General features: G+C 35.9%; 1 protein-coding gene across 1 annotated transcript in view; it reads left to right on the plus strand.

The window, feature by feature from the left end:
• The first annotated feature begins 3,097 nt into the window (after window positions 1-3,097).
• LOC111156780 (actin-related protein 2/3 complex subunit 3-like) overlaps window positions 3,098-13,788 on the plus strand; it is a 105,992-nt gene continuing 95,301 nt past the window's right edge. The window contains 2 exon segments of the mRNA XM_022517849.1: window positions 3,098-3,184; window positions 4,107-4,283. Coding sequence (XP_022373557.1) covers window positions 3,098-3,184; window positions 4,107-4,283 — 264 coding nt within the window.

Raw genomic sequence — 13,788 nt, forward strand, 5'->3', positions numbered from 1 at the left:
AAAAATGAGATATTATTATACATGTACACACATTACACATTATATCTAATAAATATACATTTAATAGAATGGCAAAAATCCAAAATACTGACAACACCAAATGTGGACAAAGATGTGGAGCAACAGGAGCTCTCATCCATTGCTGATAAGAATGCAAAATGTCACAGCCACTTTGGAAGACAATAAGGTGACTTCTTACAAAAATAAACATAATCTTACTATGCAGTCCAGTAATCATGCTTCTTGGTATCTATCAAAAGGAGCTAAAAACTTATGTCCACACATAAATCTTCACACAGATGTTCATAAGCAGCTTTATTAATAACTTCTAAAACTTGGAAGCAACTAAGATGTCCTTCGTAGGGGAATGAATGAATAAACCATGATACATACAGACAATGGAATATTATTCAGTGCTAAAATGTAAAGAGCTATCTAGCCATGAAAAGACATGGAAGAAACTTAAATGGATATTTCTAAGTAAAAGAAACCAATCTGAAAAAGCTACATACTATACAAACCTAACTATTTGACTTCTAGAAAAGGCAAAACTATAGAGACAGTAAAAATATTAGTGATTGTCAGGGATGTTGTGTGTTGGAGCAGAGAAGAATAGAAGGAATACAAAGGATTCTTAGGGAAGTAAAAATGCTTTGTATGATACTATAATGATGGATACATATCATTCTAGGTTTGTTCAAACTCACAGAACTTATTAACACCAAGAATGAACTATAAACTATAAACTTTGGGTAATTATGATATGTAAATGTAGGGTTCATTGTTGTAACAAATACCACTCTGGTAGGGGACACTGATAATAAAAAAGGCTATACATATGTGGAGGCAAGGGCTATATGGGAAATTTTGAATTTTCTTCTCAATTTTGCTATGAACTAAAAATCTACTGATTTAAATATTATTCTTATCAAAAAAATACTTTCACACAAAATCAGTGCCTCTTTTTCTTTTATTCTTCTTTCTTAAATATCCCACTTACAATAGTATTTTGTGGATATATTTAAATGTTTCTTTTGTTACCCTACCTTTGATTTTTACCTTTATATGTTTCCAAGGTTTAAATTTGGAATATCTTGAGCAAAAAACAATTCTTAAGCCATAAACACATATATACACCCTCAAAAAAACAAATTCTATCCCTTAGTCTCAACAAACATAGATAGATAAAATAGATTTCCCTCCTTTTCTTCTCAGTTTGTCATTTTTTTCCTTAAAGTAAGGGTATTATTTTAAAAGACAAAATAATTTAGCTCCTTGAACCAGAGATTATGATCAGGTAGAAACTTCATGAGCAAAGAAAACTCCAATAATACTCTAGTGAAGATTGAAAAATAAATTATAATAATTCAATCCTCTTGTAAGCATCTATCAAAAACATCTTTTAAGATGATATTGATAGTAAAATCAGAATACAAGCTGCCATGATACTCTATTTCAATTTCTCCAGATTCTCTGGAAAGTTCATCTTGTTTCAGACTCACACATTTTTAACTTTTAATACTTGCCCTTAAATATTAGCACTAATATAAGTAACACAGAGAAAAATGAATAACCAGCAATATAAGACACTGCATGATATGTGAAATTTATGGCTTTGGAAGAAGTCTTTTAAAGCAAGAAGATAGATCTTTAGAACTGAATTGAAAGAGAAAATGTCTCAGAGAAGATGGGATTAAGTGGAGGCAAAATTCTCTAGATGGATGTTGTGAAAGATATCCCTGCAAGGATGAGAGCCTGAGCAAAGGCAGAGGAGAAGAATGTACAAAGTATGTTAAGGTACAATGAACAAAGCAGGTGCTCAGAGCACAGTGTTTATGTAATGGAAGAAGGGGGCACTACAATAGTGCCCCCATTATCCATGGTTTCATTATCCCCATTATCCAGGTCTGGAAGCAGAAGACTCTCCTGACATGGACAGGACTGGAAGAGATTATGTTAAGTTAGATAAGTCAAGCAGAAAGAGTCAATTATCATATGGTTTCACTTACTTATGGAACATAAGGAATAACACAGAGGACATTGGGAGATGGAGAAGAGAAGTGAGTTGGGGGAAACTGGAGAGGGAGATGAACCATTAGAGACTGTGGACTCTTAGAAACAAACTGAGGGGTTTGGAGCGGAGAGGGGTCTGGATTGGGTGATTCTGGTAGTGGGAATTAAGGAAAGCACGTATTGCATGGAGCACTGGGTGTGGTGCATAAACAATGAATTTTGGAACACTAAAAAAAAATTAAATTAAATTAATTTTTTAAGAAAAGATCCTGGAACACTAAAAAAAAAAAGTCAATAATAGCTTAATGTTACTTTCACAATACCTACATTCCCCTCACTTCGTCTCATCACAGAGGTATTTTATCATTTCACATCATCACAAGAAGAAAAAGAGTGAGTACAGTATAAGATTTTGAGGAGAAAGAGAAACCACATTCACACAACTTTTATTACAGTATATTGTTATAATTATTCTATTTTTAGTTATTGTTACTAATCTCTCTCTTACTGTGCCTGACTTATAAATTAAACTTTATCATAGGTATGTATGTACAGGAAAAAACACAGTGTATCTGGGGTTTGGTACTATCCGTATTTACAGGAATTCACAAAGGGTCTTGGAACATATCCCTCTGGCTAATGGGTGACTAATGTATAGAAGTTTCTGGTGTTAGTTTAAAGATTTATTTATTTTTATGTATTTATTTATTTGACAGATAGATGACAAGTAGGCAGAGAGGGAGGCAGAGAGAGAGGGAGAAGCAGGCTCCCTGCCGAACAGAGCCCGATGTGGGGCTCGATCCCAGAACCCTGGGATCATGGCCTGGGCAGAAGGCAGAGGCCCAACCCACTGAGCCACCCAGGTGCCCCTCTGGTGTTAGTTTAAAAGCATAAAATAGAAGAGAGAGGACTCATCATCTAATGTTGAGGGAATAGGACACCAGTGAGATATGTTAGCAGTTATTTGAGCAGATAATTAAACACTAAAGATAACTGATGAAAGAGGCAGGTTAAAAATGTTAATGTGAATGATATTTTATTAAATGAATAGCTTCATTATTTATCAGTTTGAATACCAGGCAAAATGCTAGATGATAGAAAGATGAAAGGTCATAGCCCTGTCCTCAAGCTGCCTTTAGGGAATGTATTAGGTTTACAGAGAAGAGAGCAAGTAAGATAGAAAGATGATAGAGATAGATACATAGAGAGAGGCAAACAGGGAGACAGAATTTTTAAAATTGGCTCATGACTGCAGATGTTTGACAAATACAAAACCTGTAGCATAGGCCAGCAGGATGGAGACCCATGGAAGAGTTGCTGTTTGAGTCAAAGGTTATTGGCTAGAAAAGCTGCTCCTTCTTCCAGGGAGATGAGTCTTTTTCTACTAAGGCCTTCAACTAATTGAATGAGGCCCACCCCATCCACATTATGCAGAAAAATCTGCTTTACTCAAAACCTGATTTAAATATTAATCTTATCTAACAATGCTTTCACACCAATTACTACAATAATGCTTGACCAAATATCTTACTGTATTTTATTCAAGTCAACACGTCAAATTAACAACAGGAATCAAAAGAGAAAAACAAAAAACATAAAAAATTACTTTGAGAGACATTTTGTATAAAATATAACTGAGGCTCAGAGGTAGTAGTGACTAAGCCTACGGATGGGTACAGAATGTTAGGGGGGGAAATACTAAATATCAGGGGTTTAAGTGAAGTCTTAAAAGTTAATTATTCCTTCCTCAAATTAGCTTGTAAGCCAGTCTGGAAAATACTTCAAACCTAGTTCACTACATTAGCACTATAATATCCCTATACAATACTCCTCCATCATGCACTCACTCATTAACCTCAAGGCAGACACCCCAACCAGGCTCATCCCTGTTAGCATTCCAAGCACAGAGAGAGAAATGACCCAAATCTCATCAGAGTCATTAAAACACATACACCTATTTGGGAAACTAAATGTAACACCCAAAGAAGAGCACATCTGAGAATAAGGCTGATAAATGGAAACAAATCAATAATCATTTATTTTGATACACTAAGGAGTTTTTACTTTATTAAATGTTTTAAAAATATTTACAGGACAGTAACTTGATCAAGAAGGCATTTGCAAAACCACTACGACAAAAGTTCAGTGAACAGAATGAAAGAGTACAAAATCCCCAACAGGAAAACCAATTAGTTGTCTGTTGCAACAGTGAGGATGAAGAAGAGATGACAAAGTATTATGAGAATATAGGAACATTTATCAAAGTAAAGGTGAAGATGATAGGATGATAGCCCAGTTGTAATGTCTGGCCTTGAGATTAATGGATGGGTCAGGATCAAGCCAGAGTCATGTAGGAGAACTGAGAAAAATACAGGATATCAATTATGATGATGTAATAAACCAGGCATGAAGCATGCTTAAAAATGGCTTATGGACTATTCTGGGGAATTTTTAGGCGGCTTATTTCAATCCCAATTATTGCGTTCATGCATTAAAAACAAAAGCATACATGATGCTCAATCAAAAGCAGCAAAAAGTGAAAAAAAGTAGCATATTTTTTGTGTAGCCAGTAATAATACTAAAAATAACATAAATAAGATAAAACAGAGTGATGGTGCCAACCACATCTGTCCCTAGACCTCTGCCCCTGGAGAAGATTTATTTCAACCTGTAGATTGTCTTCCTCTATAAGAATGTAACTGGTAGAAGAGATGATATTAATAAAGGAAAGTTACAAGTGTCAAGTTTAGAATCAGATTACCATTTGGATAAACCCAATAAATAGTATGGCAGTCCCAAGACTTGGATGAGAGTCAATCTTCTTTAGTTAATCCCATCTCCCACCTTTAGTCTCTATTTAGAGCTGGGTGATTTCTCATTGACTTATTTCTTCTTAAGATAAATTAAAATAACTGAGGGATACCACCATTATTTCCACTTCTTTATTTGATTTTCAGGAATCCATTTAATAATAGCTAAACTTTTATTATTTCCATATGCCAGATATTCTTGTATTACATAACTACATAGGTAGAATTATCTCTATATTACAGATGAGTAAATGGAGGCTCTTAGAAGTTAATTAACTTACCTCAAATCACAGAGGTAGGAAATGGTGTGGCTGTGATAGGAAACCCATATACTCTGATCTTAGAGTTTTATCTCTTACATGCAAAACTGTGCCAAACCTTTTGTCTGGCCAAAGCATGCATGCCAAATCAAAATATACCTGATCTATGGAACACTTTGACTAAACGAAGTAGTTCCTGCTACAAAAAATTCATGTAGACTGTGTTCCCATTATTAAAAATGGGGTCACAAAATAATTATCCTTTAGAAGAAAATTCTCAATATGCAAATTGGCACTTTTTTTAAGCTTTAACCCTAATCAAGATCAGATAATTAGAAAAAGAACTTTCAATGATAATTTCTGTAAGGTGAGAATAACAGCTGAAATTGAAAGAGAATTTGAGAATTTGTGAAATGTAAAAAAAAATTCAGTGATGAATAAGGTTGATTGACAAAGGGAAAGAATATATCAAATCAAAGGAAGTTTTAAACCTTGTGTAAGAGAAAACACATACTTGTTTCACAGTTTACAACCTAGCCAACGAGACAACGCACATGTAAAATCAGTGATAGAATGTCACTTTCACCACATTTTCAAATATGGCAGGACTGTGACCATCCTTATTGTAGCATTGGAGCACATAATTTTTCATTTCCCCAAGCAATTTCAGTGTGAACATTTGAGTTGGCACTGAGTGGAGTAAAATATATGATCCATTTCTACTCACTTCCCACACTACTTCGAGTTTGGCCAAGGCATCCATATATAATTTAACTAGTATTTTATCATAAATCATTCCCTCTGGTCCTTTTCCCTTTTCCACTTCTCTACATTTATTGGGCCTCAGAGAATAATGTGACACTGGCAGTCAGAGGTTTCCACTTATACTTGCATAACAAAATGTTCTATCTTTATGTTCATACCTTATTCATTCATGCATTTCTGACTTAACAACAAATCAGTCTTCAGCTGACAGAGCATGTTACAATCTACGAGAGAAGCCCAGGGCTAGTCAATGATTTCATGCTAGAACTGAAAAACACTTCCACACCTTTATCTTTCCACACCATTCTTACCAATCCCTAGTTTTCCACAGCTCATATTTGAGGGGAGGGAGCACTTCCTCACAAAGAATATTTCCATCTATATCTATATTTCCATCAAAATAATGAAAACCAGGATGGAAAGTTCATGTACCATACATAGAATATGGCAACTCTGAAGATTCATTTAACATACGGGGAAGACAATCCAAATAAATAATGAGTCTCAATAATAAATACCCAGAAGTGGAAATGCTTGATCATATAGCAGTTATATTTTTAATTTAATTTAATTTTAATTTTTTAAGGAACTACCATACTGTTTCTCATAATTCACATACCAATTTACATTCCCACCTTAAGTTAGACATATGTTATCATTTCTTAGGATTATGAGGAATGGTCATTGTGCTTCTAGGAAATTTGACTCTTTTATATAAGTTAGCTTGTCAGGTTGTGTTACAACTATTCATAATACTCTCTTATAATCCTCTTTTCTCTTTTTCTTAGATAATTTTGCTGAAGGTTTCTCACTTTTGATGTTTTCAAAGAACAACTTTTGGTTTTGTTGACTTTCTCGATTGTTTTTCTATTCTTTATATAATTTCTTTCTACTTTAATCTTTATTATTTCCTTCCTTCTGCTGGCTTTGAGGGTTTACTTCATTCTTTTTCTAGCTCTTTAAGATATTTCATTGCTTTAAGATATTTTATCTTTTTTAATGTAAGCATTTATAGTTATAAATTTTCATTTTAGCACTGCCCTCTTTGCATCACATATATTTTGGTATGTTAAGCTTTCATTTCCATTCATCTCTAAGTATTTTCTAATTTCTCTTTTTATCTCTTCTTCAATTCACTGATTAAGAATGTGTTCTTTAGGGGCGCCTGGGTGGCTCAGTGGGTTAAAGCCTCTGCCTTCGGCTCAGGTCATGATCCCAGGGTCCTGGGATCGAGCCCCACATCGGGCTCTCTGCTCAGCGGGGAGCCTGCTTCCTCCTCTCTCTCTGCCTGCCTCTCCGCCTACTTGTGATCTCTGTCAAATAAATAAATAAAATCTTAAAAAAAAAAAAAAAAAGAATGTGTTCTTTAATTTCCACAAATGTGCTAATTTTACAATTTCCCTTCTGTTAATGATTTCTAACTTTATCTTTCTGTGGTCAAAGAAGATAACTCTGTATGATATCTGTCCTATTATATATACTGAGACCTAATTTGTGACATGACAGTCTATCCTGGAGAATGTCCCCTGTGCACCTAAGAAGAATGTATGTACTACTGTTGTTGGGTTCAGTTGTCTATAAATATTGGTCAGATCTACTTGGTTTATTGTGCTGTTCAAGTCCACTATTTCCTTATTTATATGTCTGGTCATTCTATCCATTATTGTAAGTGGGATACTGCAATCATTATCATTATAGAAATATCTATCTCTCCCATCAATCCTTTAATTTTTGCTTTATATATTTTACTGGTCTGCTATTAGGTGTATAAATGTTTATAATTTAACCTTCTTACTGTATTGAATCTTTTTATCAATATATAGTGTACTTCTTTGAACTTTTCTTAATACAGTATATTTTGTCTAATTTGGGATAGCTACCCCTGCTCCCTTTTGGTTACCATTTGCAAGGAGTATTTTTTCCCATCCTTTTACTTTCAGCCAATTTTATCTTTGCACCTTAGTGAGTCTTTGTAGATACCATATATATCTGTCATCTTTTTATACTTACCAATACCTGTCTTTTGATTAGGTAATTCAATTTGTTTACATTTAAAGTAATTACTGATATGGAGTGATTTGCTTCTGTCATTTGCTATTTGTTTTCTATATGTCTTATAGCTTGTTGTACCTCATTTCCTGCATTACTGCCTCTTTGTGTAGTTGATATTTTTTATAGTGAAACATTTTAATTCTTTTTGCATTTCATATTGTATATGTTCTATTACTATTCTCTTTGTGGTTACTATAGGGATTACATTAATATTCCAAAGTTACAAAACCCTAATTTGGGGGTGCCTGGGTGGCTCAGTGGATTAAGCCACTCAGGTTTAACCTTTGGCTCAGGTTACGATCCCAGGGTCCTGGGATCGAGCCCCGCATCTGCCTCAGCATCCCTGCTGAGCAGAGAGCCTGCTTCCCCCTCTCTCTCTGCCTGACTCTCTGCCTACTTGTGATCTCCCTCTCTCTGTCAAACAAATAAATAAAATCTTAAAAAAAAAAAAAACCTAATTTTGTCAGCTTCACTTCCATAACACACATACCTCTGATCATTTAAAACTGTCCCCAACACCTTTTGGTTGTTAATGTCACAAAATTATATCTTTATACATTGTGTGTCCAAGCACAAAGTAATGATTGTTTTTTAATGCATTTCCCAAAAAGTCATTTTACAATGCTTGCAATTTCTGAAACAGTGTCTGCAAGTGAATGTACCTTGCCTTCTTAGTTGATATTAAACTGCTAATGGCACTTATTAGTCAAGGTTAAGTGTATGGTTCAACAATTATGAACAGTCAATTATCAGCCTTTACCAACAGTCTAGTCAGAGTTTGGTTAGGGTTTCATTTTATACTTGGTATTTACTTACCATCATTTCATAATTGATATTTGCTGAGCACTCTAACTTTTTAGCTTGGACCCTATATATATTTGCTACCTACAAAGTTAAGAATCAATGTTTCCTAAACTGTTGCATTTTTTAGTGAATGAGAAGACAAAGACTTTTTTTTTTTTTTTTCTTTAACAATCTTCATTTTCTAATTCCACAGCTCTCCTTCCACATGTCTGGCCATTCTCTCCTCCTTTCTCCATTTCAATTTTTCTTATGTTAAAATGTCTGTGCTATGTTTTTTAATTAACCAAAGTAATTCTGTGATAGCAAAGTTACCATTTATTTGTTTTACTATCAAGAATTGTGAATACTATGTGAGCTATACAGAGTAGCAAGTGAAACAATGTGTAAAAATGCTATGTAAACTCTAAAATACATATTCTATAGTTACTAAGGACCACAATGTGACATCATGTTAGGATAAGAATATAAATAAACACTTAGATAAATTCTATTTAATAATAAAGGCTAATTTTCTTTTGACCTTTATTTACATGTTAAGCAATACAGGACTTTACCTATAATATTAAAACACTTTACAGAGGACCAATACCTGAATAAATAACTGAATTTTGCAAATGAAGAAAGGGACTCAGAGCAATAGCTACTTTGAAAGTAAGCAGGCTTGATGTAAATGTAAATGTAAATTCTAGAACTACTACATTGAATTTACTCAGGTTATGAATACTCTAAAGAAGCTGTTTCTAGATGATAATGGGATGCTTTCAGTTCTTTTCACTGAAGATTAATTCAGAATATTTTGAAAGAGAACAAAAGTTCTCTTTCATTTTCTTTTTCTTTCTTACTGTAGAAATCTTGGTGTGGAAGTAGTTGTTAATGTGTTGGAGAGTTACCACAATATTCTCAGCTTATTCATTTACTCCATAAACAAGTGTCCATAGTCCCTGAACACTGTTTTAGGAGCTGAGAGTCTTAGATTTATTGTAAATCTCTGTCTTGAGGATATGTGTTTTAAACCCAGAGGCAGAAAGTGAGAAGGTATAAACAAATAAGAAACTCAAGGATTTGTAATGAAGACTCCAAACTTGTAATCCATTTATATAGCTAAAAGCTGTTATAGAAAATTAAAAAGATGAAAATTTATTGAAATTGTGATACATTCACAAAATGTTTGGGAGTTTGGCAAGGCTTATTTCATGTCTTATTTTATCAATTCATATTACAGCAGGTTGATAAAAAAAAAAAAGGCATAATATGCTTTGTAACACTTTGTTTCTTAAGTCTCAATCAATTTCTCTCTCTCTGTTCCATGTATATCTTAAGAAGATGACATGTAAAACGCCACCTCAGGAAAGAGAAGTGGAAAACCAGATAGGAGGATATGTGGAAAACCTGGCCTTGATAAACTGATAGTGAGTAGAAAGTGAAGGAAGAAGTATGTCTTGACCTCCTGACCCAATCGAGATTCCCATGGGAAGAGATTTGTTAGATAGCTTGAAGAAATAAAAGCAAACGGAGTTTTGCTACATTTCCCATTTGACACCCAGAGAAGAGACTGTTTTGCAAAGGGTCCATTTCTCAAGAATCTGAAGGGGATAATTATATTTTGGCAAATAAGCTGTCCAACGCTGCCATACCAGAGAGACAAACATGCATGAACAGAGGCTGAAAGTAGACTACCAAAGCTAAAAATTAATGAGAGGAAAAAAAAAAAAATCAATGAGAGCCAGGCTTTGTTAAAATATGCAGCACCAGGGAAAGAGTGGTGGGACCGAACCAGTGGAGGGAACTATTAGGTCCTAATTGTGGAGTGAGAAAGGATAAAGAAGGAGACAGTTTATAGACTTCAGCAAGGGGGGATGAGGCCAGGTTGACAAGTAATACTGTTACCTCAGAGGCCACAGACAGAAGACCCAGAAAGATTCCCAATGACACCCAATCAGATCTGAGACCCCTCTTACTGTGCAAGAACCCCATAGCTACTCAAGATGGAGAAATTAATGGAAAGAGTGATAAAAAAGACTAGAAAACTATAAAAGGAAAAGAAGTCATTTTAAAAAGAAAAATTTTAGATAACAAACAGCAAGTTTGTTCTCGCTGGTGGTCTTTGAGATGCATAGTTATGAGGAAACTCTGTCAATTTTAAGAAATACAGTTTGAATCACTTTGCATGTCTGAGTAGTACTTTTTCTAAGGAACACTTGATCCAGTAATAGTTTTTCATATTTCTTTTTTTTTTTTTTTAAAGATTTTATTTATTTATTTGTCAGAGAGAGAGAGGGAGAGAGAGCGAGCACAGGCAGACAGAATGGCAGGCAGAGGCAGAGGGAGAAGCAGGCTCCCTGACGAGCAAGGAGCCCGATGTGGGACTCGATCCCAGGACGCTGGGATCATGACCTGAGCCGAAGGCAGCTGCTTAACCAACTGAGCCACCCAGGCATCCCAGTTTTTCATATTTCTATGAAAATTCCTATTTACTATGCAATGGGGAACTCAAAATTATTTATATTCTGAATACAAAACATTATCTATGTTTTGGTACTAATTTATATGCTACAAATGGTATTAAAATGGTGATTTTTTTCTATACTATTATTGTGTAAAAATGTTGGTATAAAATATCACTGCTTTTGGGAACTTATTAATTTATGGAAAATAATGTAGACAAATTTCTCTCTATAAAAATTTAATATATTTGAAATTAATCTCTAAATAATATAAATTAATTTCCTTTACTTAAGCTATACATAGAGTTTAAGAGTTCTGACAGTGACATCAACAAGACATCCTTCACTTAGATCTTATTTAAGAATATCCTGAACTCACCTCTTGTCATCGACACACTGAGTCTACAGCTACATATGGAACACTCCTCTAAAAAGACCAAGTGTGGCCAAGCAACAACTACACACTGGAAAAAATGAGAGTAAACCACAATGCAGCAGTTAGGGGAGACTGGGACACAATCTCACCATAAACCCCATCCTTGACACAGCATGCCACCAAACAGGAGAAAACTCAAAACCTGGAGCATCTGCTTGAGGAATGAAGGGCTTGAACCTCACACCTCAAGCACCCCAACTTTCAAGACCTAAACCTGAGAGAAGAACCTCCAAAACATCCACCAAACCCACAAGATTAGCAAGCTGAGAAATGGCTCTTAAAGGGTTCAGAAGCTTATACTCACCTGCCCAGCTCAAGTGCAGCTGACAGTACCCAGACTGTAAGTGAAAGAGGCTCATTTGCTTAAATTAAAGTGCAGGACTAAGGAACAGGCATCTAATTTAACACACACATATATATAGACATCTGCTAGAATATTCCATGATGGAGACTAGCAGGCACCATTTTCACACTCTCGTTCTGCCTTGCTATAGTCAGTGGGCATCATCTCTTTCTTAAATTTTTCTTTTTTTATTTTCTCTTTTTGTTTTTCCTTTTTCCAGAGAGCACCATCATTATTCCCCCCCTATGTCTTGGTATAACCAGTACAAGCCATCTACATGCTTTCCCTCTGCCATGCTTGAAAGCACCAGCATTTCCTGAAAGGGAACTTTTACACATATCTGATGCCCTGATTTTTGTGGTTGCTACCCAGAGGACATCCCTTGATCACCTGGCTCTCAAGACTAGGGGAGTTTTTGTTCCTGGGTCCCACAGGACTGTAACAATCTAAGAGACAGTTCTTGGCAGGCTATCACCCCCAGGGCACTGCACAGACAGCAAACTAAAACATACCACCTGTCTTCCTATGAAAGAGGCCTATTTGTTTGTCCAGGATCTTTGGCCTGAGGGGCAATCTTCTGATTTGATGTGTATCTTGTGGTCTATTTATGCGCTGTCAGGGAACATAGGCTGGTAGACACCATCTTTGTGTTCTCTCTCTCTGCCTCAATATAGCGCACCAGTATATTCCGGGAATTAGCTTATATAATATCCTCACCTGGCACCCTGATTTTTGTGGCCACCACCAGGGAACAGATTTACAAGGCCTGGTTTTGGCTGCCAGCGGGGCTTACACTCAAGGGTCCCTTAGGATTGAATCAACAAAGAAAGAGCTTTTAAACAGCTACCACCTCCAGGGCATATCAAGAGGCAACAGAGCCAAGAACTTAGTCTTTTCATAAAAAAGGCCTATTAACTAATCACAACTGCAGCCTGAAGGGCAGGATTCTAAGTAAATACACATCAAAGAGTTAACGGTAATACTTTTTAGAGACTCCAGAAGGTGGGAACTATCCTTATGCTCCCCTTCTGCTGCACTCTAGAGTGTCACTGTTTCCTGAACTAGAGGTCTTACATGCATCTGGTGCTCCAAATTTTGTGCCTGCCACCCAGAGAACATACGTTAATCACCTGGCTCTCATGGCCAGGGGCTTGTGTTCTTGGGTCCCATGACACTATAACACTTATAGAGATAGTTCTTGATAAGCTACTAGTCCCAGGGCACTACACAGAGAGCAGTGAAACACCATCCCATTCTATTTATGAAAGAGGCCTATTTTCTGTCCTGGAGCTTCCGTCTGAGGGACAGACTTCAGGTTTGGTGCACATTTAGGGGCCTAAGGAATAGCTATCAGGAAACAGAGGCTGATAAATGCCATCCTACTTCCCTCCCTCTGCTTCACTGTAGCTCACCAGTATCTAATAGGAAAGAGCTTATACACTCACCTGGAGCCCTGATTTCTGTAACTGCAACAAAGGGGACACCTCTAGATCACCTGGGTTGGTGGTTAGTGGAGCCTGTGTTTGTAGTCCCATAGGACTGTATATATTTGTATTATTTAGAAACTAATGCCTGAGGGCCTGGCTTCCAATCAACCTGAATTTAGAAGCTCACTGAGATCCATCCTTTTGAAACAAACACAGGTCTTAGTACATCTTCAAATACAGGGTGAGATTAAAAAAAAATAATAGGCCTCTTGGATAAGCACTAGGTTTCAGAGACAACCAAGAGGTAGGGAAATGTTGAACAACAAGGTTCATCTCCTAGACAAGGCCACCCCTTCAAGAAACCAATACAGAGGATTAAGCAAAATGAAGAAACAGAATGTGTTCCAAACAAAAGAACAAGATACAACTTCCAA

Source organism: Enhydra lutris, unplaced genomic scaffold (assembly GCF_002288905.1).
Source record: "Enhydra lutris kenyoni isolate GAN:26980312 unplaced genomic scaffold, ASM228890v2 scaffoldscaffold49, whole genome shotgun sequence".
Classification (NCBI taxonomy): Eukaryota; Metazoa; Chordata; class Mammalia; order Carnivora; family Mustelidae; genus Enhydra; species Enhydra lutris.